The sequence below is a fragment of the Pseudorca crassidens genome, chromosome 15, assembly GCF_039906515.1.
Source record: "Pseudorca crassidens isolate mPseCra1 chromosome 15, mPseCra1.hap1, whole genome shotgun sequence".
NCBI classification, from domain to species: Eukaryota; Metazoa; Chordata; class Mammalia; order Artiodactyla; family Delphinidae; genus Pseudorca; species Pseudorca crassidens.
In genome coordinates this window covers 56,277,002-56,303,792 of record NC_090310.1, presented here as the reverse complement: position 1 = coordinate 56,303,792, position 26,791 = coordinate 56,277,002, and the positions used below count along the sequence as shown (strand labels likewise).

Sequence of the window (26,791 nt, the reverse complement as noted above, 5' to 3'; positions counted from 1 at the left end):
TATGCTATTCTCTCTACTTTTGTGCATGTTTGAAAGTTACTAAAACAAATTGCTCAAAAATTGCGCTAGAAACATGAGCAAGAGGTTGGGTATTCCAGAAAATCAAGTCAGTGACTTAGATCATTGCACAGGAAATTCTCCCAGAACTTAGAGGAAATGGAAAAAGATAGAACGAGTGAAACTACATGAAACTTAGAGACGTGGGAGATGCAGTGTGAACATAAAATCAGAATTCCAGAAGAATGCACGAACAGAACCAACAGGGGACAAGCAATAAACTTCATTAAAGAACATGTCCATTATTGGTTTCTTCTCTAACTAACAAGTTATTTAGCAATATTTTATACATCCAAATACATAGAGATTTTAAAATTTATTAACTTCTAACATTGTGTATAGTTATGGAACATGTTCCATATGATTTCTATTTTTGAAAAAATTTTGAGGCTTGCTTTAGTGCCTAGAACACGAACAGCTTTTAGAAACATCCTTGAGTGCTTGTGAGGAATGTGTACTCTCTAATTGTTGGATGCAGAATTCTAAACATGCCCTTTGGTCACTTAACCTTGTTTAGCTTTTGTCTGCCTGACCTATCAAAGGGAAGTATTGGAACCTCCCACTGGCACGTGGACTTACCAATTTCTTCCTGTAGTTCTGTCCATTTACACTGCATAAGTTTTGAGGCTATCTGATTAGGTGCATGTGCTTAATATTGACTCCTCTTTGTAAATTGAACCTTCCTATCCTTTTTTTCTCCCCACTTTTGTTTATGCTGTGCAGCTTGCAGGATCTTACTTCCCCGACCAGGGCTTGAACCCAGGCACACGGCAGTGAAAGCACTGAGTCCTAACCACCAGGGAACTCCCAGAACCTCCCTATCCTTAACAATTTTTTTTTTTGTCTTAGGATTTGTCTGAAAATAATATAATAGATGGTTAGTATTTGCCCCATGTGATTTTTCCCCCATTCTTTTACTTGCAATTTTGCACATCCTTATGTAAACCAGTCTCGTGTAAACAGTGCTTCTAAACATATCTGTGGTGAAGGAGCAATTGGTTTTTGTTTTTCCCAATCCATTATAGGTTAAGACTTTTGTAAAATATACCAAAAAATTAATTTCTAGAATTAGACATGCAAACTACAAGCCAGATATTTTAGTATTAGATTCCACACACATAAAACTATAAAACTTTTATAGTTTCTAAGCCACTATCAACTTCTGAACATAAGTTGCTCCAGCCTTCAACAATCACAGCCACACTTTTGAGCTCAGTGTTGTAAACAGCATATTATCAGGATTTTGTTCTGTTATCTGGCCTAACAAACTATCTTTTAATTGGCAAGTTTAGTCCATTTACAGTTAGGCTTGTTATAGTTGGTACATTTGGGCTTGTTTCTCTCATCTCTGTAAGTCTCCTCTCTTCTCCCATCACCAAGTTGATATGGCCTGGAATTATAATTTGAGCACATTATGGGTATTTTTTCTTTCCTTTGGCCTTCACTACATTTTAATGACCAGGTGTTATATAGACTGTTTGTGTCCACCCAAATTCATCTGTTGAAACCTAATCCCCAGTGTGTTGGTATTAGGAGGTGGGGCCTTTGGGAGGTGATTAGGTCATGAGGTTGAAGCCCTCTCGAATGGGAGTAGTGCCCTCATAAAAGAGCCTCAAAGAGCTTGATCTTTTGCCCATTCCACCACGTAAAGACACAGAGAGAAGATGGCTATCTCCAAATCAGGTCCTCACCAGATACCGAATCTGCCATGCCAATATTTCTAGCCTCCAAAACTGTGAGAAATTTTTTGTTTCTAAGCCACCCAGTCTATGGTTCCCTGAGAGCTGCCATAAAGGACCAAGATGCAAGTTTACCCAGATCTTTACTGCTCACCTTTCCCTCAGTTATCTCGTACAGTACTTCCTAGGTTTGTTTTTCCTCATATTTAAGTACTTCATCCAAAGTATTTAAATGGGGGCCTTTGAGTGGCTAGACATAAAATTCTAAGTTCAAAGTTCTTTTTCTTCAGTCCTTAAAAATGTAACTCCACAAACAGGGCTGCTGTTGGAAAATCTGGTGTCCATGGGTTCCCAGCTTTAAAGGGCTTCGTTTTTGCTCATTCTCTCTGGAAGCTTTCAGAATTATTTTTGTCTTTGTCACTCTTAAGTTTTACTATCCAGCAGTGAAGATGAATGAACTACATCAGTTATGTACCAACATGAAAGAATCTCACAATGAGTAAAATGTGACAATACATACACCTTTTACATAATGTCCCAAAACACGCAAAACTAAACAGTAAATTTTTAGGGATGCATATATATGGCAAAATTGTGAAGAAAAGAAAAGGATAAACCCAAATGGGGATGTACCAGGAGAGAGGCCCATGGGGTTGGGGGTGGCAGGGCCTTTAGTACTGAAATGTGCTGTTGTCCCAACTGGGGGTGAGAACATGGGTATTCTTTTTTAAATACCTCACATATATTTTCCGCATGTATATAGTGTAAGGTAAGACATTATCACCTTGTAACTGGATGCCTAGCAGTGGCTCATAGGTCAGGATACTGGGAACAGGAAGCAGCAGGTTGAACACCCTATGGGAGTGGCTGTGGTGGTCACTATGGCTGAAACTGCCAGAGACAAACCAGGGATAGAGATGGGGATGGAGGAGTTCTAAGTTTGTTCTAAATTAAGAAGCACACCAATTAAACACTTCTGGACTTGTCTTCATACCCCACCAGGAGCCATGCCTCTGATTGAATGAGCTGTCACTCACTGCCCTCAGGCTTGGCTCTGAGCTTTTTCTGGCACCAACACTTCAGCATTTCCTGTCCCAGACTAAATAGTCGGCCTGAAGGGCCCAAGACTGCTCTGGAGCCTTTGATTCCACTGTGTGGACACGACAGCCTTTCTGGTCCCTAAAAGGTCTCCAGCCTCCAGATGTCACTAACTTACTAAGAGACTCATAATTTCACGCCGAAGTCCAGCATGAGTGCATCCTCTAACCAAGGTCTCCCTTCCCCCTTGGGCATCCTCCCAAGGAGCCCACCGTGGTTCTCTAGCTGTGGGGGCCAATGATACTTCAACAACTGCTTTCCTCCTTTGAGTCTTCAATGTATCTAACAAAGGTGAACTTGTTGAACTAAACTTTTTACTAGTCAAGTTTCCTCCCCTAAGTGATGACTTTTAAATAATGACAGGTTTCTTTAAAGACCAGCCAAAGAAGGTATGTGAACAGCAGAACTGTGTCCAGGAGAGCTTTTATTTGTACGGAACAGTTTTAAAAATACAGAATAAAATAGCTTTATCTCTACTATTATTCACAACATCTGGTCCAAATATTACATATTTTTAAAATACTTAAACGTTTAATGAAGCCATGTTAGAAAAACAATATGAAAATTCTTTTTAAAAACTCCATAAAATAATTAGACATCTCAAAAAACAACCCCACCCCAAATACCCTCAGTATGCAAAATAAAAAACAAACAAAAATCCCAGAAAGGTATATAGCCAAAGTCAGTCACAAAAACTTAAGGAAAATATAGGCATCCCCACTGTTTTAAGAACAGTCAGAAATTTATTAACATGTCAAACAAAGGTTGTTACGAACGAACAAAAAGGGCATTAACTTGACTGTCAGTAAGACGGCACCACTGGGAAGGGTGTCCTAAGTGTTGGGAAACACACCGAGCAATTCTAAGGCGGCTGGATGTTACTAGTGTAGAGTGAAGACGAGGCACAGTCAAGAACAGACTAAAAGGACAGGAATGTGTGGAGGCTGCTGAAAAGGGATCCTCTGCGCTAATGTGCTTCACAGGTCCATGGGCAGATGCTGAACGCGGGCAAAAACGGGCAATCTTCTTGCACTACTCCAGTTGTGACTGCGGGAGGGGTGGAGGGTGGGGGAGATCCTATTCTCTGTGTCAAAATCATAAGGGGACAGAGCACAACACGCATGGCATGTGAGGCCCCAGGTGTTTCCCTAAAGCCAACAGTGGCTCCCTGGGCCCTGTGAGAGCTCAGGCTGCCACCGTGTCCAGGGGGCACAGCTGGGTGAGCACACCAGGGGGCAGCAACAGTCATGCCAGGCCTGCTGCCTGCAGCTGAGCATCCACCCCAAGCCGTGGGGGTGAGTGTGCAGGATGCTGCCTTTCTTTGCGCCAGACAGGTTCTGATGAGGCTTCCGCCACAGCTCCTTGTTCGTCTCCTATCAGGCCTGACCACTTTTGTGGCATCGATATTATGGAAGATTATAGTTGCCAACTTCAAGTCTAAGTTGCTAGTACCAATATTTCAGCAGAGACATGAATTAAAGAAATAACAACTTAGCTCATGGTCATAAAATATATGCATGGGTAAATAAAGTATACACACATACGAAAGATTCATCAATGGAGAAATTCTATCATCACATGACATTGTCATGAAAATTATCATTCCCTCCCTGGAAAACTGTGACTATTATCCTGGGTAGAAATGTTATTTTACTATATGGAAATACTGTAATATTCATGCATAAACCAGGTTGTCATCATGAAAGTCAGTATTCTACAGTATGAAGCAAATCCTGTGTGTCAATCTGTTACCATGAAAACGGGAAACCATCAGGACCCATGGTTAAGCCACTTCCCTTGCCTTGATCAATCACAAGAAACTTACTACAATCTAACATTTGAAATCATCTTAAGAAAGATTCTGTACCAATGAATCTATGTTTAATTCCCTAGTGAGAATGAGAATGGAAATCGCCTACAAAGACTGGAGCCACTTCCCATTGTGAACCATTTAGATATTTTATCAAAACCAGTGGTGGGTTCGCCCTTGCCACCACAGTGATATTGCAGCATCTACTGTCCCATTTATAAGTTTCTACTTTCCACATCAGGATCACCAATGTAAATGTGAAAACGGTGGGTAGGTGTTCATTTGGGAATTGGAGGGTGAATGCCCTGCCCAAGGACATTCACATCCAAAATATCCTAAAACATTCTATTGGCCAAAGCATAGTGGGTATGTGGCCCCAGCAATGCAAGTGGGAGGTGCACAGGCACAGACCGTGCATGGCCACTGTGTCCCCCCAAACCTCCCCTTCAGGTGTGTGCTTAAACACAAGAAGCAGATGAATATATTTTTCTTTCAACTACAGACTCATTCTGTAGCATATCTGCTAGCCAGAGGACAGACTTCCTAATCTCCTGTCCCCTTCCCCCACCTTGGACAGAGAATCTAAGTTGGCCCCAATGGAACAAGAAAGGCAAAAACCCTCTTTTTCCAATAGGAGGTGTGGGCACAGGGCTTCTTTGCACATTTGAAGGCTTATGGAAAATATCGCCCCAGACCAGCAGATCTGAAACCTCTCAATAAGCCCAGCCCAGGAGAGTTTTCAGAAGGGAGAGGATTCCTAGACATCTGAAGCACATGCCCTGAGTGTTACCCACTGGGAGGGAAGATTCCTGGGTCAAGTTAAGCTGAAAGGAACTTGTTCCTGAATTACCAATGGTTCAGAGGCTTTCATTTGGATATTTGGTCCTTCTGCTCATCTAGAGAGCTAGAATACTGCAATCTCTGGGATGTTTTACAATTTTCCCCATTGTTCAGAGGAGAGAAATTGGAGATGCTGAGCAAAATACAAATAGAAGGAACTAAGCAACTAAGGGGACAACTAGGGCTGTCAGCCTCGAGGGCTTACCAAGTCAAACGGATGAAAATCATTTAACCAGTGTGCTTCTAAAGTAAATATGCACCAAATACACTTCAAAAAAACATACCATACAAATTTAAATTTAGAATCTAAGTTCTTTACTTAATCTGCAAGAAGGTCTTGGCAAAACAATGCAGTGGCTCTGAAGTGTTCTTGCCAGAATAGGCCTTAAAGCCCCAAACTTTACAGGAATCAAGGAGGCTGTAGTGACACAGTAATGCTGCCAAAGACATCCCAGTGTGGTAAGCTGAACCAGTTGCGGGCGCAGGAAGTTCGCCATGTGCTCACTGCCTGGTAAACAACCAGGTAAATACTTAAGAAGCACTACCTCAAGAAACGAGGTCACTCAGGATTTTTCTTTGATTGCAAATTTAAAGCCAAATTCAATAAAAGTCATTTTTATCAGAAACAATTTAATATTATTAATTAGAATTCAACAGAGGGGGCCTGCCAGCTGCTCTTCTTACTACCTTCAGCAATAACTTAAACAGGAAAGGCAGCATTTGGCCAGGGGATCTAATCTTCCCCTCTGCAAAATCAAAATCCAGTGGACATTCAACATGGCAACTCACAGAAAGTCTCCTTAAGCCTTAACTGCCAGATATGAATGGCAACACAACTGCAGTGATTAATTTACCAGGAGGCCGCACCATTCAATATGGCGGCTGTTTGTCACCTGCCCCAGCTTCCCTTCTTCACAAAACAAATTCACTATAACTTAACCCATGGTTTCTGGGCTCTGGTCCAGTAGTCAGTTTTGATAAATAGATTAAGCATTATGTATTTACACTTTCATGGTATCAAGCAATACAAAACACAACCGCAATAATGGTTACTGGCCTTTAAGAGCCAGGACAACAAGCTTCCCTGACGGTGTCTACAGCTTTACAAATGCTGGTTCCTTTCTTAATGGGGGATAGGAGGTGAGGAACAAGTAATAGGGATGTAAGGTAAGAGGGTCACATGGAAAAACACTGATTTCAAAAATCTATAGTCAATAACATTAAATAGGAATAAAATCTTGTAATAATAGATACACACAACAATAACTGACATCCACATGTCAGCAGAACCAAGACTCCCATAAACACCTGCTTGGTGCCCTCATGGGCACTCTATACCCGTCACACCAGCCAGGAGTGAGAAATGCCAGCTAGAGTGTCTCAGCTACTAGTAAACAAAAAGAGGCCAATATGAGATGTGCTGGCCCAGCTTGGGCCAGGGTGGCACCAAGAAAGTGTAGTTGAGAATCAGATACTGATTTCAAGGTACCTTCCCTTCCCGTCCAATCCCCCAATTTCCATTCTAATTATATCTGTACAGACTTTACCCATGCACAGATTTGGGGATAGGGTAAGCATGTCACTGTTTTCAACTGGCCAGCAGCCACCTCCTACAGGAGTATCAGGGAACACAGAATCTCATTTGACAATGCAAGGATACTGGTGTCCCTTGACCAGAGGAGGTCTTTGCAGGTGAAGGTCCTGGTGCTTCCAAGCACAGAAAGCCCCTGGACCCTGGAGGTGGCCTGTAAGAAAGCTAGCACAGGGTATTAGAAGGGGACTGAAAACAAGGAATCGCTGTGGGCTTTAAGCATCCACTCCCACGGGAGGACAGGAACTTCAAATTCAGTGACCACGGCCAGCAATGGATGCTCTCAAGGGCAAAGGGTCAAGGGCTTAAATAAAAAGATAGGTGAGACACCATATTAGACAGGATCACAACCCACAACAAAAAAGCTACTTGTAATCTGTCTTAGCTCTGGGGTGGACAATGTAAATGCAGATCTACAAACATATATGTTACTGCTTGTTACTCAGCAAGGAACTACAGGTTCATGCCTCACTGCGGCTGGGCCACAGGGCGAGCTACGGCTATACTGTGGCCTGCGAGTCTTCATCTGAACTCCGGCTGTTAGTGCTCTTCCTGAGGCCTTTCCATGTGTAACCTGCAAAGGTTGGGCTGATGGGTAAGTAGCTGAAACATCTGTATTTTTTAATAATGTTCATGCCAAATGGCAAGTCGTAGGATTCCATGCCATCAAGAGACTTGCTCCCTTTGCCCACGCCCTTCTTCCATTTCCTGATTCCCCTTTCCTCTGGAGTACCTGTGGAACACACACACACAACAAAACAAAAACAGAACAATGGAATGTTTAGTTAAATAGTTCTACCAAGAATTGAGATTCTCCACTGCTGCTGTCTCATAGATTGAAAGGAATGGGATGACACAAAGAACACTTGAGGAGTAGTTGATGCCCAATCCAGAAATCTAAGAATCACTAATCCCTCAAAAGAACCACTTCTCTCTAAAACGCCGATCTGATCTTGCAAAATGGGGCCCAGAGTCATTATTACATCTCACAATGCCTTCACCACTTGGTCATTGCACACCCACCCACCACTCATCCAGACATATCACTTTTTATACTGTTTTGCTCCATTTCAGTGGGTGGGGGGTGCCTTTGTCACATATTCCCCACTTGTTGTGCTCCTGTGAGGATGAATTGCCACTGGCATAACACTCTTGGCAATTTTGTACCCTGACAGATGAGTCAGGGAGAAAGATCTGGACCTACAGGGTTCAGCAACTCCTGGACTCCTTTTCAAAAATCTTTCCAGTGCAGAGAGGAGCACTGGCACCTGCTTTTAGCTACATGGGAGCCCTAACAATGTACTTCTCTGCCTGAGCCTGGGTGTTGAGCTTGACTCTATGGTGCAGGGCTTAGGAACCTCTCACATATAAGCTATGCTCTCCCATGGGCATTTCAGTAATAAAATTGACTTTAATTTCCATCTGCCTGACTCCTTTGTCTCTCTCTCACTTAGTGCTGACTTAGGAGAGAAAGAGGATGTTACTGGCCTCCCACAAATCGAACACCTTCCACCTATTCATGTGTGTGATTCCTTCTGCCAGATGTGTTCACCTCTCGTGCCCCTAGTAACCTCTTCTTGATTGAGGCTTTTTGGAGGTAGGTTACGGGCAAAATCTCAATAAAACCTTCAAGCTCCAGAATAAACATCATCCTTCCGTGACAGCGGATGAATCTACCAGTGCGTCCATGGCAGCACTTTACAACGATACAAAGCAGCCTCCTCTAGGAAGCTGGGAAGGCCACAAGGCAGGGCCGACATCACATCCTAGTCCATCACCCAGCACTTGGCATAGAACGCACCAGCTGTGAAACAAGGGCTATGGGTGTTGGAGAGAGAGCTGCCTCCATACATCTCTCAGGCACTGGTCCTGGCAGTGGCCTGCCTCTGCAATGACTCATTTAAAGGACAGGCTCCACAAGAAGTGCTGCCCACTGGTAGCAGCTGGCTCAGGAGTGTGTGAACAAGTCAATGAAAGCCAAACTGCAGAGCTCCAGGCAAGGTTGAGCAGAAGGGCAGGCAGCTGGAGCATGCTTAAGGCATCCCGCTGCCACTTCACCATATGCAAGGAATTCACCTGCTTTTTCTTAAATGTAATTCAGCAAGAAGGAAAAAAAAAAAACTAAGTTTGTTAGCAAAAAAGTGATTCATGAAAGGTGGCTGAAAGTGTCATCTTAACCACTTTAGAAAAGACAGTTTTAACCAGTGATTGCTTTGAACTGATTCACTCTTCCTGCTTCCCATATTTATTTGTCAAAAAAAGTAAGTCACATATGTAATAAGCATGTTTGATATATACCACATACCTGGGATGGTGTTATCCAAAATAAAAGCCACACAGCCTCCTACAAACATAGCAGTTGTGAGAAGAACATTCAACACTTGATCGATTCCTGTTATCCCTGAAAATGACATAGCAACTGGTCACTGCCAGCCAGAATAGGCCTGCTCTTGACTTAGAAAGGAACACTGGGGTGGACACTAATTGCCAGTCCGTCAATACAGTGCATAAAAGTGTAAATTTCTGCTATGCATGTGTAGATAAATTTTTGCCAGTAACATGTTAAACTACTATGAATGCTTTCAACAATAATCAAAAGTTATCTCCATAAGGAAAATTCCTAACAATGGTTCACAGATGATAAATCTAATACAGTGAAGTTCAACCTGTAATGAACTATGAAGACTTTGGGGGTGGAGGGTGGTGTTGTTTGCAGATTAAAAAAAAATCAATATAAAAGATGGCTGTTGTAAGGCTGAAAATTTTACAAAGTGAATAACAAGACAACAAAAATATTTGTGGGGTCAGCAATCAAACGAAGGGCTTCAGAATTCTGGGTTACTAATTAGTGCTTAGCTTCTTTTAATTAGGAGCAACTTTATTTCTAAAGATGTTATCACATGAATGAGATAAATTAAGACAGAAGTTCACACACTTTCTATATTTAAAAATATAATGATCCTCAACAGAAAAATAACATGTTTGGTGAGAATATGGAGAAATAGAAATCACTGTGTCCCACATACCTGGTGGGAATGTAAAATGGTTCACCTGCTATGGAAAACAGGTGGTTAGGAGTGCAAAGGGCTTCCAGATAAGCTTCAGCCAAGTGGGATTTAAATGAAAAACATAGATGAACATTCAACAAAATGATTCCTGAAGTTCTAAAGTACCCTCCAACTGGTGATGAGCTGTTTGTGAAGTGCTGGCTGTGGTTCTAACTTCCCCACAAGATTCAAGGCCTGTTTTCCCTACCTGTGACGAGAGGGTTCTGTCTGAGGTAACTTGGAAGGACAAGCCCAAAGAAGATTGAAAATCCAAGCACAAAGAGGTTCCGGGAAGAATTTAAATCGATGAACTGCAGGTTAGAAAGTCCAACAGCTGTGATCATTCCTGGAGAGAAAAACATTAGACCACAAGTTCCATTATCTCACCTATGGCATGGATGACAGATACACTGTTGAAGACAGACTCCCTACAATGTCCTTTCTTGGTCCCATCAGAAACAGGTTGGGAGACTGTGTAGTGACAGGACAGGGACCAAAATGTGACCACCTGGGTCTCTGATCCAAATGACCCTCGGCCTAGGCATTATTTGGGCCTAAATAAGGGGCATAAACATCACACTATGCTTTTTTTAGACCAGGCAAAAAACTAAGGACATTGGCTCTCCCTCAAAAACTTGATTCAAACAATTTCAATTACATTGGGAAATGCACCCAAATATCAAGTCCCTGATTACTATAGCTGAATGGCACAGAGATCAAATCGAGTCCCATCGTAAAAATGGTCAGTTTTAAATGGCCCAGAAGGGAAGATATCTGAGTTTAAATCAATTAGAAATGGCAACTAGAGGGAATAAAATTTAATTTGATTTTTCCTAGCTCAATTATTCTACCTTTAACATCAACTCAACTCAGAAAGTGATATATTGTTTATATGTTTTTAAGGTATATCCTTTTGTATTTTAAAAAAGAAATTTATCGTTACCTTCAATCTCACTGAAGGGATTCCTTAGCAAATGTGAAGAAAGAAAAGGAGCCTGAGAAGGAAGCCGGCTATCAAGGAAATGGAATTTTACCAAAGAGAGTACAGAAGAGGGCGCCAAGCACAGGATCCGGGAGCGAGGCGAAGAGGGCACTGAACTTTCCAATCATGCCTAACGCCAGCATGAGTGCTGCACCGTACTGTATCACCCGACGACTGCCAACCTGTGGGACACACAGAGGGCAGAGACAGGCGTTAACCTTGAGGCCCTCCAGCAGCACACACAAGTACTCAGGCCCCGCGGGAAAATGTGACAAAACCCACAGACAAAATCTGGATTACTCTTAAAACTTTTAGTTAAGAGGGTTCAGTCTCATTTCACAATGAGGATTGATCTCAATACTCTAAACACATAAATATTACTATAAACACAACTAGAGTAAAAAGATTACCACCACCTTTCCTTGTTCCCATCCCATCCGGTTCTTGCCAGAAGCTGACCGTTCTGCTCTCCTTGACTACGGGGATCCTGGGGCTCAGCCTTTGCGTCTCCGAGCCCTGGGCAATGTCACCTCAGTGTGCACCTGCTCCTGCGCTCTGGTCCTGGGTTTCTAATGCCCACAGTCACTGGCCAGGATGATCTTCTAGTGTCTCAAATGCAAAAACTACACTTGGCCCCTGCTTCTCTTCTGGGTTCTGGCAAATCAGACAAAACCCCCAAACATTTCTGGAACTACTTTTCCTCCTGGTGTATTACTCATTAGAGGTGGCACAGCCTGGAGATCAAAGAGTGCAGGAGCTGCCTGGCTCCTGTCTCTGTTCCACCTCTAACTATGAGACAGGCATTGGCCTCTCTGGGTGGCAGGATCCTCATCTCTGTAACAATGAATGGTGTGCTTCTGCTTTGAGGATTAAATGAGATGCAATATAAAATAGTCTGAACAGCACCTGGGAAGCATTAGGTTATTTGACAGCCTCCCACCTGAAATTGCTGCCTCTGGCCTTTCCTCTGCCCACATGTCCTCTCCACTATGATGGAGTGACCTCTTTAACATCGTGACTTGGGAGGTCAGTCCCCTGCCTAAGTCTTCGGGTTCTCATCCCCCTTCTGGCCAGTTCTCAGACACATCCTTCAAAATACAACCCCAATGCTACCTCTTCTGCAAAGCCTTCTTTGATTCCAAGGCTTGGCTTCCCCAACTCTGGACTTCTGCAGCACCATGTAAAGCATTTCCCATGTGGTCCCAACTTTATTGGTTAAGCTTGATCTCTGCCTTCTAGAAGCGTTCATCTAGTCCACTGTCACCCAGGTACCGAGAGATGGAGCTAGCACTGGGCTCAAGAATCCTACACTGTTGGCCCCTACTCTGTGCTGCCTCTCCCAGGAAAACATCCTGAGGACGTAAACTGGATAAAAGAGGTTCCAGAAACGGAATAGTGTCCACAGGGCTTTATGTATGACTTACAGTGAATAGAAGATGGCTACTTAAATTTTAAGTAACTAAAATGAAATGAAATGTATAAGTCAGTCCGTCAGTTGTACTAGTCACATTTCAAGTGCTCAGTAGGCATGTGTGGCTGGGGGCTCCCACAGGGGATAGTGCAGGTACAGAACATTTCCACTATTGCACTGTTCTACTGGATGATGCTGGGCTGGACCTTCCGACAGCTTCTCAATGTGCCCAAAGGTCAATTTCAGAAGAAGAATTGAATCTTTTACTGAGCTGTCCAGCTAGAATCAGTCACAGCTGACACTGGAGCCTAGCGTCCATTACTCCAATTTACAGTTCCTCCCATTATACCACCACTATGTTCAGGGGAGCGGTGAAAAGGTCATGCAAACTGGCAAACGGAGCAAAAGTGACTTACACATGATTAGGAAGGCTTTCATTTACAAATAGCTTGTTTTTCAGCATTTTCAAGGACCTACTACGTGACCAGCACTTGGGAAACTGGGATGGGGGGCGGTGGTGGATACAAAGATGAGTAAGTCACAAGCTATTGATAAAATAATTGTACTGTTGCAATTGTTATGTTGCGTGGGAGTCCAGTGGGAAGAGAAAACTCTGAAAAGTTGGGGAGGGTTCCCTGGAGATGGTCTTGAGGCATGAGTTAAGAGAAAGAGCAACCAGACAGAGGGTTCCACCTCCCAGCAGGGTCAGGCCAGTTAGGTGTGCAGGGGGGAGGGCTGAGCTGGCCCTAGGGATGCCTGAAACAATAAATCTTTTATGAAAACCATGCAAGGAAGGCTGATCTGCCTTAGATGCTGTCCAAAAAAAGCAGCAAGTTAGCCATTCTTCTGTTCAACAAACATTAAGTGAGTGCCTATTACACATTTCTGTTCCAAACACCAGAGACACAGCCCTAAAAATCCCTGCCCTGCTGGTGCTTACAGGGAGCCTTCACATCTCCTTTCTCCACTCCCTGGAATCACCTCCCAGACTCCCTTCTGATCTCCTTCCTGAACTGTGGCTTTGCCTAGGGCCACTGAAAAATCGACACTGCATTTCTGACTTTCCAAAGTGTTCAACAGGGTGGTATGCTGCAGAGGAGAAATGACCTCCCTCTGGATACCATCAAAGAGATAGTCCAGCCAGGGAAGATGGTGTTTACTCTTCCTAGAAATAAACTTAGGGCTAAATATCATATAACAGTATCTCTATTTTGCTTATTTAAGCACATGCTAAGTGTTTTACATCAAGTTATTAATTCCAAAACCTTGCGAGTTGTCTTTATAGACAAGGGTATAGAAACTCAGAGAGGTGACGTTTCTTGCCCGTGGTCACTTTAGGAGAATGTGATGGAACCAAGGCTGGATCCAAAGCAGCCACCTCCCTACCATGTCATGCTGCCCTTCTCTGTGGGACAGACACTGGAACACACTCAGCAGAGAAGTCCTGCACATGGAATCCAACCCATTCAACCCTCAGAACTTCAGAACACACAATGGGGTAGGCAGCCTCAACTCTGATCAAATAGTTAGAATGTCCATGTCTGTACATGGAACGCCATAACTGGATAAAGGATAGCAAACAGTGGAGTTGCCAGGAAATGGAGGTAGATTCTCTGGAAGAGCCACATATCACCCTCTTTCTATTTGTTCTGGAAATCTGATACAATGGTCCAGACAGTGGTGTCTGGAAGAATTTCATACAGTGATGGAAACGTTCTGTATCTGTGCTTTCCTGTGGCCACCAGCCACATGTGGCTACTGACTACCATATTAGATAACACAGATCTAGATCTAGAACTGTCAGATTTCAGATCTGAGTTCTAATCAGAAAATGACTGTCCCAAGTCCTTCAGCTGGACAAGAGGCAGAATACTGCCTATAACCTTGTGCTTCCTTTTTCCTGGGCAGGAATCTTCCATCAGCCACATGGCTCAGGCCACAGAGAAGTTTCTGGTGCAAGTCCTACTTCCCCACCCCAAGGCATCTGTGTAGATGGCTCAATTATACCCCCTTGTGAGTCAGGGCAATGGAAACCAATTCCAGGGCTGATATTGCTCTCAAATGGATAAGGCCTTTGCCTAGGGTAAATGGGTCCAAAGGGATTCTGAGGTAAGATCAATTGGCTCAATTAAAAAATGCAGGCAGGGTGCCTTTTCAGAATAAGCTAGCACTATCAAAATTATAATAAAGATAATTATTCCCCAAACCATCTCAGTCAAGTTTTAGAAGGAACCTTAATGACAGCACTACTTACTCCCTACAGTGACCTTGGTTAAATTATGTGATGATGTGTTTTAAAAAGGTACAGAAAGGCAGCTGGCTTGTTAAACTGTTTCCCCAAGAGTCCCTCCATCTATAATAATTTTACTACTCTGTTATTTTGGATTAGTTATATGTCTACAGGCTCATGGCAGCAAACTGGCTAAAAAGTGAGTGGCTTATGCCCCATTTGGTGCCCATTTGACCCTTCCCTTAGCTCTGTATGCTCAGCATCTGCTCTCACCATGGGCAGCAATAGGACCCAGGCATCCTGGAGGAAGTGCCCATCAGGCAGCCCTCACATGTCATGTGCCAGGAGCAACAGGCAGCAGGTGGGGCCACCACCAGCACACCTGAGGCTGAGCTCTGTGATGGCCTGGCCAACTTTCAGGAAATCAACCAGCATGTCAGGCTTGCACAGTGCATGCCCTGCTCCCTTTCACTTGGATTTGCAGTTACAATTAACCAAACTAAGTATCTGGTTTCTTTTTATCTGGTTATATAATCTTGCAGAGGGCTGGAGGAGGATTTCTAATTTTAAAGAGGTCAAACAGTTCTAGAAGGCTCCAGCCCACCCCCAAGTTCTCAAGTTCAGGAGGAAGACCTCTGACTCATGCAGGCCACCCTAGGTGGTGAACCAGTTCTAACGGTGTCTAGCTGTGCAACATACAATGGACAGGGCCGAGCTGCATTCCTCAACACCCTGGGCAAACAGCAAGCTCTGGCCCACAGCAACTGGGATATAAAATTTATTTGCTAGTAAATTTGAAAGGCCAAGAAGTAGCCTCCTTTTTACTGAGGCTGGATTGTGGTGTCTGTGCTTGGAGTGGGGTGGGGAGGAGAGACGAGGGGGGAGGACTTCAGACCCAGGCACTGCTTCAATCTGAGTGACTCGCTGTGGCTTGTGCTGCCACTTAACTCCACAACCGATTTCATCTGAAAGAGAATGATGCTGCTGCAGTTTGAAAACTGTGTTACTGTAAGACTGATTTATTTGTAATGAGTAATATAATTTGTCATCTAGAACTAGTGCCATCTCCTAACTGGTCTCCTGTTTCTACCCTCTCTCCCGCCCACCATGTTCTTCTTTCATCATAGCAGTCATAGTGATTCTTAAAAAAAAAAAAAAATCACATCAAGTCACACCCTGCGGCCCCCTCTTCCACGCGGCCCCTGGCAGCCTGTAGGGCTGCAGGACCTGGCCCTCAGCTACCCCAAGAACCTTATCTGCTCTTACCAGGCCCACTCCCACTTCCCTCTCTGCTTCCTGCCCCACTAGCCTCCTTGCTGATCTGCAGAGTGCCAGCCTGCTCCTATGATAGGCTTTGCACTGGCGGTTGCCCTGCCGGAATGAATGCCCCTCCCCAGGTACCTGCACAATTCCCTCCTTCAGCTCCATCAGGTCTTTGCTCAAAGTCATCTTCTCAACGAGGCTTAGCCTGACTACCCGATTTAACACTTACACTCCTGATCCCCCACCCTGCCCCATATTTCCGTCATACTTATTATGCTTACTATTTATTGCTTGTCTTCCTCTGCTAGAATCTAAACTCCACAGACGATGGAGATATTTCTCTTTTTTATTCACTGATGTATCCCAAGTGCCTAGAACAGTAGCCTAGCAAAGGGTCAGTGCTTAATAAAAATTTGTGGAATGTATGAAGGAATAGCACCAGAGTGCCTGCCTACCCAGGTCAGTCAAGGCGAAAGAGACCTCTATCAGCGTTCCATAAACCCATCAATGAAAAAATAAGAGATGGGGAAGAAGATGATCTCGGAATTGGAGGCCATCCTTTTGGAACTCACAGTGGCCAGACCAATCAATGAAATGGATCAACATTTAGAGGCCCAACCATTTAATTAGAAAAATATTTGTACCTTAGTAATTCCCAAAACTCCAATGTTGGGACTGGATGAAGTAGAGCCATTCCCAGTACCAAATATGCCATCGAGAACACAGGAGAGACCCTCCACGAAAATCCCCCTAAAACGTAAAGGAATGGGGGAAAGAAAAACATTCATTCCATGGGAGAAATACTCTGAAATACACTCTAAATGGTTGTGACCCAAAGGCAGGGTCCACAGACCTGAAGCCTCCACACTCCCCAGGAGGGGTTAGCAATGCAGACTCTCAGGCCCCATCCCAGATCTGAAGACCTGCATTTTAACAGTATTCTCCATGCTCATTCAACGTTGAGAAGTACATCTCTGAACCACACATCAGACACAAATGTTTAAAAATTATTCCAAATTAAAAGATTTTAGCCAGAAATATAAAGTCATTTGTTGGAATCTAAGACAAACATGGGTCATCCATTGATTTGATTCCTTTCCTATTACTATATAGTTTTATCAGAAAGGAAATGCTTTGTAATTTTGTAAACATTAGAACTTTTAAAAGAATCAGTATATAAGTAATTTACTCATATGCAATAACTCCATTAAAGAAAAACAGAAAAACCAGGACTCTAAACCCCAACAGAACCAATGCAAGAGGTGCTAAGACACCAGCCCTTTGGATCTCATCACACACAATCCCTTCTGGAAGGGCGGCAGCTGGCTGGGAAAGGCAGAATGATCTGGGCTATTTTCTCTTCTCTGCAGCTTCCATAGGGCCCAATTTGCCCCCAGCATCCAGAAACTAAAGACCAGATGTGCTGAGAATATAAACCCCACAGCTCATAAACCTCTAGATTCTACAGACTTCATTTATTCCTGCTGCTATCTCTCTATATATGAATTGTAACTGTGAATAGAACAGCTGGGAAAACAAGAAATCAAAGGGGACAATACATCCATGACCCAAACCAAGCACAGAACAATGGCAGTATCTGGTACTTGTTTTGGTGAGTTTAAGGTCTGGAGTGATCTCACAGAGAATGTCTTATACAACTGTTACCATGAGGAAGAAGGGTGGGAATTCTGCTCCATATTATGGATGAGGAAAATCAGGGCAAAATGGGGGCAGTGACTTGTCCAAAACAAACAGCCAATAAAGAGCCCTGGTGCTTGGCTACTTCATGTTGAAACTCTTGGTTATCCAAACCAAAGAGCAAAGTATGAGGCGCTGGGCCCGATGAAGAGCTCGTTTTTTCTCAGGAACGCACCTGTTTATTGCATGGATGGGGGGCGGTGGGGCACAGGACAGCCTTGCACAGGCGTAGTAGTCCCCGATAGACTCGATAATACTGGCAACGACCGCACTGAGCATGCCGATGACACCAGCCGCAGAGATGGTGGGCAGTCCCCATTGAACTAAGGAAGGAAAACAAGCATGAAAGCCTCATGAACTTTCTTAGAGAGGCAGGCAAAAGTTTTCAGGACGTTGAGTCCTTCAGTACGTTAGAGGACTCTACAAGAGCCACTCAGATTTTTGAAGCTCATGGAAACTATTTATTTTTACACCTAGGTCATCTAGTGCACTATATGCCTGGGAACAGTTTCTGAGTTGGATGAAGACAACCATAACCAGGATTGATCTGCTTTATTTAAAAGAAGAAATTGTTTGGCTGGAAGAGGTGGGTGCTTCTCTTCTTGCTTCAAAGCCACACTCAGTGTCTGTTAAATTACAGTTCAACACAGCCTGCTTTGTTGGCATAGGAATTTGTATGAAGAGGATTTTTACAAGCATGATACAAAATAGTGCTCCTGCCCAGGGGGTGGCGTCAAATGAAAAATCACCAGCTAAATTTAAATCCCAACAGTAAAGCATGGCACAAAGTATAGATAACCCTTCTCTAGTATAATTCCAGCACTTTTTTTTTTTTTAAGTAAACCATGTTATGGAAAATTAAAGAGTTTCCTTTAAGAAAGCAAAGCAAAGTCCCCAGGTAGCTTCATTTTGAGTATCCTATCCAGATTTAATTTTTAGTAGGGTTTTTTTTTTCTTTAAAAGTATATCTATTTGGATACCAAAAACCATTGATCTTATTTAATAAAAATAGCATGAGGAACCTTCACTGTTAGAACGAATAGACTTCTTTGTAAAGTACCTAGACCTTCTTTCCCTGAACCATTAGTTATAATAGAGCTACTAAATAGAAAGGACAGTGAAAAAAGAAATGTATAAAATGTTATCTTGTGCAGGGGCCAACAGTGTACTGAGGGATCAGAACACTAAAAGATCTTGGAACCAGTGCAATGATTAGACTTCAAATGAAGGCAATCCAAACCAGGTCACAATGAGTACCAGTTACGAAGTCAGGAAGTAGCACAGTCCCTATCCAAGAAGGGCCTGGAGAGCAGGAGACAGGTGGAGAGGGCGTTCTGGGTAGGCAGCAGCCTGAGCATCAGTGGATGGATGCAGCTGGGCAGGAATAGGCTAGTGCTCAGCAGAGGAGGGTGTGCAGCATGGGGCAGGTAGGTTTGGAAGGCCTTGACCAGCCCCCTGGAGGGGTTTGGTCTCTGTCTCATAGGTAATGGGAGCAACCACAAGTTTGGGAAGAAAAAGATGACATGTCAAGTAAGATGTGCAGAATATGCCTGGAGTATATGTGTAGACAGAACTTTTCCTGCCTGGAGCTCACTTTACCCTGGGGGGGTGACCAGGGGGTGCAGAGGCAGCCTGTGGTCACGGGTTCAAGGTGCAGACCCACCAGCAACTGGCTTGGTCAACATCTTGTCTCTGGATTGGTTTGGAATGGATTCTTCTCATGAAGATGATTTCTTTATCAAGCAACATTTTGTGTTTTCTAGATAACCTTTTATATGGTTACCTTTGCTGATGTAGCACTGTGGTTTCATTTTAGTATCTTGATTTTGGGGGTTGGATTTTTGTTTCATTTTGCCATTTATTATTTTTCAGAAATTGACTTTTATTTTCTGTCTTTTTACTTTTTTACTGCTTTCTTATTTTTTTCCCCTTTGCCTGAAGTCCTTATTTTAAAAATATTTATTCCATTTTCTTCAACATTTAAAATTTGTAATCTTAATTTTTGATCCCTTTTCCTTCAGATTATTTATTTAAATTTTAAACCTGCTGGCTTCCAGCCTTCTATTTAATTCTGTTATTTCATCTTTCCTCTTATCTAGAAGCTTTAATTTATTTTGTTACTTTATAGCAGGTTTCTCAACTCGGCACTGTTGACGTTTTGGACCAGAAATCTGTATTTTAACAACTAATCCAGGTAATTCTTAGCATATTAAAGACTAAGAACCACTGCTCTAGATATATGAAAACTTGTCTCTGGATTAAGCCAAATCATTAGAGAGTACATAAGACTACATCCTCTGGCTCTGGAAGTAGCTCTTTATCTAGGGGAGCTCTGGCAATAGAGAAGCTGGTGGCAGTCAAGGGCTGTTGTCAAGAGGAGCCAGACAGCACTCTCTGCTGTCATGACATTAAGGTCCTGTCCAACTCAGTTATGCCTCCTTGTGCATGGGCCCCATGGTACCTGAGCAAAATCTCTCTGGTCTTTCAACACACGCACAGCTGGTTCTCCTGGACACCCCACTCTGTGTTTCTATTTGTGCTCATCTTGGGAGCCACATGCACAGGCAGCGAGGACCACCCTGCATGTGCCGTGGGGGCTTCCTCCTACCTGCCCTCCCATGCCTCCCCTGACTCCCTCACCAATCGACTTTTAAACTCACTTTATCTCAGATTACATGTATGTTTATGAATCATGTACTGGGGGGGAATGGGGGGATGAATTTGTGTATACATAAATACATACTTATACCATATAATCTGATGAGAATGTTTTTTAGAAAGACTAAGCTTTTTACAGTGTTTGTAAATGTGTCAAGACCAGAAGGAACAACTGCCAGCATCCTTATCATTTAACATGCTTAGAACAGTTATCTTTTCTTTTTTTTCGGCCATGTCATGGCATGTGGGATCTTAGTTCCCTGACCAGGAATTGAACCCGTGCCCCCTGCAATGGAAGCACAAGAGCCCCAGCCACTGGACCTCCAGGGAAGTCCTTAGAACAGTTATCTCTAACCCAGTCTTAATATCCTTGGCTTTTCCTCCTTGTCATAAAATATGAAAATGTAACTGCTGGACAGGGGCATAAATTGGCACAACCCAACTAAGTTCAGGTTTCCATTCTAATAAAAACCTTAAATGCCAGGAACAGACTCTTTACAATACAACAACAAGCATGCAATCATCACTGGGTTCACACCAATCACTTTCGGGGCTGGGGTCTAGAAAACGCTACACATGAATCCAAGTGATACCTCACAGATGGGGACTGTACATCCCTGCCACCTGGCCAAGAGTTACCCAACACTGAAATTATAACGTAAGATCCATCGTCCATCCATTTGTGAATGAATATTAGTTTACCTGACAGCTGTGACCAAATTAAAAAAAAATTATAGCTACCCATTAAAAGATTATACAAACTCCATCATGCTTGAGCCATCTGCTAATCTTCAGGCCCCTCCCACTCAAGTCTGTTCATTTCAGTGGCTTGGGTACTGTGCAGCTCTGTACTTGCCTTTCTAAGCAGCTGCCCTCAAATCCTGGCCACCAGAGATCAAATCTGGCAAGAGACACCTTTATGTCTGGGATTTTCCCTTAGTGGAACCAAAAGAAACAACCAGTATACCTGAGAAGGGAGCTGGTTAGTCTCTGTGTGTTAATTATGGCCCTCTGGGGACAAAGCCTCCTGCCTCCCTTTTCTGCGGTCTAATCCTCTAAGGGCCAGAATGGTAAGACTTCCAGGGCATGCTCTGGGACAAAGAAGGCCTTTCGTGTTAGAGAGCCTCCTGCCAACTTCCAACTCCTCTAGGTTGGGCCCTTGTGGGCTCCTGACCCCTCTCGGCCACCAGAATACTTACATGGGTATGGGACCTTAAACCACGGGGCTACCAGAAGCACACCCTGCCTGGCATCAGTTCGAGCGTAGAAGCCGTACTTCGCGCTATCAGGAGGGAAGACATCTGTTACTGTGAAGATGAAGCAGAGCAGCCAGGACACAAGGATGGCCAGGATGATCTGAAGTGGTCAAAGGAAAAAGCTCTGTCAGGCCAACAGAAGTGGTGGTTGTTGGCAAAAGACGCCTTCCTGCAGTCGGAATATCATACCCCAGAGCCCATCATCATCAGTACTTTGCAGAAAAAATACATAAGGGATCTGCTTAGAAACTATTCCTTGAATGGAATCACATTTAGAGAGAGCAATTTTATGTAGTGAAGTGATTTAGTCCGAATCTGGCTAGTAAAATAAGAATAATGGATAATGGGCCTGAAAAGGCCACATGGAGTCAGACCTCCCTCAATTCCAAGGACAATCAATGTCCTCTCACATACTGCTAAAAGGACTCCAGCATTGGAAACTTCCACTGCTTTTAAATTTTAGGTCCATGGTGATTTGGATGGTCATTAGTACCCTGATATCATCACACAGACATGGTCCCCCCAGGATGACCTGCTTAAAACCCCTCTTCTCATATAAACATTTTACATATGAACCAAAGGCAATATTGCCAAAAAAAAAAAAAAAAAGGTGACTACTCACAGGGAACATTTTGAAAAGCTGTAACTTGTATGCAGTCCATCCTTTCTTGGATTTGTAAATTGGGAGAGGAAATTTAACATTTCTGGCATATTGAGAAAACAGTAATACTAGGAAAATTGTCCTGAGGAGAGAAAGAAAATGATCTAGGTTAAAGGCTGTTATATCTGTGTTAAAAATAATACTCAAATCTTCAATGGCAAAATTGACCACACGTGTTCAACTCATTTCTCTACAAAGCTGCTCGTCCTCTATCATTTGGGAAATCATATTTTTTGGAAATGATTTTTAGATCTTAACACTTCTAGATATGGAAATGGAATTGTCATGTAAATGCTTTCGCTAAATATTCCTTAATAGAATAAGAAAACCCAAAGAATGTACACACTGATAGGAAAATCTCACACTATGTAAGGGAAAAAAACAAGATGCCAGATACAACATACTGCACAGTATAATTACAACTATAAATTAACTAAAAAGCAGCTACCACACAAGAGTGCATGTACACACACACATGCATGCATACAAACAGGTAAGAAGGACAGGATCCAAAATGCTCACAAGGATTGGCTTCAGGTGGCAATGTGATTTGTGACCTTTTTTCCCCCACTTTTCTGTATTTTCTGATTTACTTGTAAGGAACATAAATTACTTTTAAAAAGCAAAAAGTAAAACTTCAATATTTAAGAAAGCTATATACAGTAGAATTCAATATTAATAATAATATTCCTGAGAGGTTTCTGTGTCAGACATTACACATAGGTCTTCCTGCCCATCATCCCAGCCTTCTACGGCAGCTTCTATAACCATCCACTTTACAGAGAAACAAAGCCAGCAGTCCAAGATCATGCAGCTACGTGGGCCAGAGGTCTAGCTCCACAGCCTGGGTTCTGAACTACCTTGCCGCACTGTTTGTGAAGGCAGGGATGCCTGGGTTGACTCAACAGTTTCTCTCTACCGAGTTCCACACTCTTGACCCAGGTACACTGAATGCTGCAGGAGGCAGGTCGGCTGGTCACCCCCCTGCAGCAGGACCCAACACAACCTCATCTGTCTGGTGCCCCATGTGTGGCAGGTGTGGGATGGCTTCCCACCGCTGAAATGATGAAGGAGTACAACAATATGTCTCATCACCCATAGGGACTCATTCTTTCCCTTACAACCTGAGGTAGAGTTGGCAGGAAGAGTTGATTCTCAGTCAAAGTTAAGCTTAAGTGTTCCTGGGCGCAATTCTAATTGGTGAGATGGAATTATCAGTTTCATTAAGAGCTGGTCAACTGCAGCTTCATGGTCACATTCCACCTGAGGTGTTGACTGCAGCCAGCCACCACTCTACCATCTCCCCACCTATGCAGGCACTTTGCTGACCTGGTACCACCACAAAGTCATCAGACCAGTACCAGTTCAAGGATGAAAACATAAATGGTGCCCAAGTTATTCCAACTCCCCCAGGAAGGTGAAGTTTAACAAAAACCAATATGATAATGAGGGATACTAAAACAGGTGTATTTTAAACTTAGACCAACGTAAAATTTTCATGTCTTAAAAAAGTTATTGGTTTCCTTCCAAAGTATATACTAAAATCCAAAAAAGCCTGGTATCTATTATTACTGTTATAATTATTGCAGACAACATCCCACCTGACAGTTACACCTGCATTATGGTGTTCACTTTTCAAAGCACGTTTAAAAATGGAAAGGAAACACATAACAGAATACAAGGAAGGTCACCCAGATCTCAGGCTCAAATATGGCAACTGAAATTAAGTGAACTGGGCAGGTGAACACTACTCTTCTATTTTTATCCTCAAATACACTTGTGGGGCAGGTAGGGCAGGTAGGGCAGGCAGCCCCACTGCAGAGAGGCAGAAGCAGAGGCTCAGCAGTGGGTGATGTGTCTGAGTTCATAAGACTTGGCCTAGCACATAAGGGACAGGATCTGAGCCCGGATCCTCAGGCCAGGGTTCTTGTCCACCACATCAGGTGTTTTCCATCTCGTTACATTTTGTTTGTTTGTCTACCTTTGTTTTTTTTTGTTTTTTTTAGGAGTGTGTGTGTGTGTGTGTGTGTGTGTGTGTGTGTGTAGGGTGTGTGTGTGGGTGTGTGTGTGGGTGTGTGTGTGTGTAGGGGTGTGTGTATATGGGGGTGTGTGTTGTGGTTAGGAGTGTGTGTGTGTGTGTTGTGGTTAGGAGTGTATATGTGTATGTAGGGGTGTGTGTATATGGGTGTGTGTGCTGTGGTTAGGAGTGTGTGTGTGTGTAGGGGGTGTGTGTTTGTGTAGGGGTGTGTGTATATGGGTGTGTGTGTTGTGGTTAGGAGTGTGTGTGTGTGTGTGTGTGTGTAGGGATGTGTGTATATATGCGCGTGTGTGTGTAGGCGTGTGTTATAGATGTCTGCCTTTGTTTTAACCTTACCTATATTATGCAAGCAATGCATACTAAGATGTAGAAAAATTATAAAAGGCTGATAAGCAAAAAGAGGAAAAAATCTTGAAGACTACTCATCATCTCACATTGGGCGATAAGCATGCAGCATTCTGGTCTATCAATTCCCAGGGCTTTTTAGAGCAGCGGTCCCCAACCTTTTTGGCACCGGGGACCGGTTTTGTGGAAGACAATTTTTCCACAGACGGGGGTGGGATGGGGGGTAGATGGTTCAGGTGGTCATGTGAGCAATGGGGAGCGGCAGGTGAAGCTTCGCTCACTCGCCCGCCACTCACCTCCTGTGCGGCCCGGTACCTAACAGACTGCGGACCAGTACTGGTCCGCGGCCTGGGAGTTGAGGACGCCTGTTTTAGAGCATGTCATCGGGTCCCAGGCACCAGGATTAGAGAGGGAGACAGGACTATCTGATGTCATCCTTGCCCCTAGAGCACAAACAGGTCATCATTTGGACCAAACTCGAATCATACTTTACATGCTGCTTCCCAACTAGCTTGCAGCCTCAGTTAACACCCTCACCTCAAGAGATGGCAACCTGCATCAGCACCTTAGTGGCTGCTTAGCATTCCATCTACTGGATGTACCACATCTTATTTAAACATGTCCCCTAAGGTACGATATTGGGAGCAACAGAAACAACTGCAATGAATCATCCTTCTCTGGTAGCAGTCTGAATGTCTCCTTATGACAAGTTCCTAGGACTAGAACAGATCTGTCAAACAGTGAACACCTTATTAAAAAGTGTTTGATACAAACTGCTAAATATATACAGAAAGGTTGGGTGAATTTACAATCCCACACAGAGACCAATGTCCATCTGCTAATGTGACCAACAAGGGCTTAATTTCCAAAATATACAAACAGCTCATACAACTCAATAACAAAAAACCAAACAACCCAATTGAAAAATGGGCAGAAGACCTAAATAGACATTTCTCCAAAGAAGACACACAGATGGCCAACAGGCACATGAAAAGATGCTCAACATCACTAATTATTAAAGAAATGCAAATCAAAACTACAATGAGGTATCACCTCACACTGGTCAGAATGGCCATCATTTGCAGTGGTTAAGAATCTGCCTGCCAATGCAGGGGACATGGGTTTGAGCCCTGGTCTGGGAAGATCCCACATGCCATGGAACAACTAAGCCCGTGTGCCACAGAGCAACTAAGCCCGTGTGCCACAACTACTGAGCCCGTGTGCTGCAACTACTGAAGCCTGAGTGCCTAGACCCCATGCTCCGCAACAAGAGAAGCCCCTGCTCACCACAACTAGAGAAAGCCCATGCGTAGCAACGAAGACCTAATGCAGACAAAAATAATTAATTAATCTTTTAAAAAAAGAATGACCATCATTAAAAAGTCTATAAAAAAACGAATGCTGGAGAGGGTGTGGAGAAAAGGGAGCCCTCCTGCACTGCTGGTGGGAATGCAAATTGACGCAGCCACTATGGAGGTTCCTCAGAAAACTAAAAACAGAGTTGCCATATGACCCTGCAATCCCACTCTTGGGGATATATCTGGAGAAAACTCTAATTCAAAAAGATACATGCACCCCAATGTTCACTGCAGCACTATTTACAATAGCCAAGACATGGAAATAACTTAAGTGTCCATAGATAGATGAATAGATAAAGAAGATGTGGTACAGAAACTAACACGATATTGTAAATGAACTATACTTCAATTAAAAAAAAAACACGTACACTTAAAAAAAAAAAGATGTGGTACATATATGTAATGGAATACTACTTAGCCATAAAAAAGAATGAAATAATGCCATTCGCAGCAACATGGATGGACCTAGAGATTATCATACTAAGTGAAGTAAGTCAGAAGGAGAAAGACAAATACCATATGATATCACTTATATGTGGAATCTAAAATATGACACAAATGAATTTATCTATAAAATAGAACAGACTCACAGACATAGAAAACAGACTTGTGGTTGCGAAGGGGGAGGGGGGAGGGGAGGGATGGACTGGGAGTTTGGGATTAGCAGATGCAAACTATTGTATATAGAATGGATAAACAAGAAGATCCTGAGACTTCCCTGGTGGTCCAGTGGTTAAGACTCCATGCTTCCACTGCAGGGGGCACGGGT

General features: G+C 43.3%; 1 protein-coding gene across 2 annotated transcripts in view; it reads right to left on the bottom strand.

The window, feature by feature from the left end:
- Positions 1-3,241: 3,241 nt before the first annotated feature.
- The window catches only part of SLC23A2 (solute carrier family 23 member 2), a 151,143-nt gene continuing 127,593 nt past the window's right edge, over positions 3,242-26,791 (bottom strand). For both annotated transcript variants that reach the window (XM_067707546.1, XM_067707547.1), the window contains exons 9-16: positions 22,243-22,363; positions 21,564-21,720; positions 17,882-18,029; positions 16,653-16,758; positions 11,157-11,286; positions 10,331-10,468; positions 9,381-9,476; positions 3,242-7,808 (exon numbers count right to left, since the gene is read on the bottom strand). In XM_067707546.1, coding sequence (XP_067563647.1) covers positions 7,576-7,808; positions 9,381-9,476; positions 10,331-10,468; positions 11,157-11,286; positions 16,653-16,758; positions 17,882-18,029; positions 21,564-21,720; positions 22,243-22,363 — 1,129 coding nt within the window. In that variant the 3' untranslated portion in view covers positions 3,242-7,575. The remainder of the gene's footprint in view (positions 7,809-9,380; positions 9,477-10,330; positions 10,469-11,156; positions 11,287-16,652; positions 16,759-17,881; positions 18,030-21,563; positions 21,721-22,242; positions 22,364-26,791) is intronic.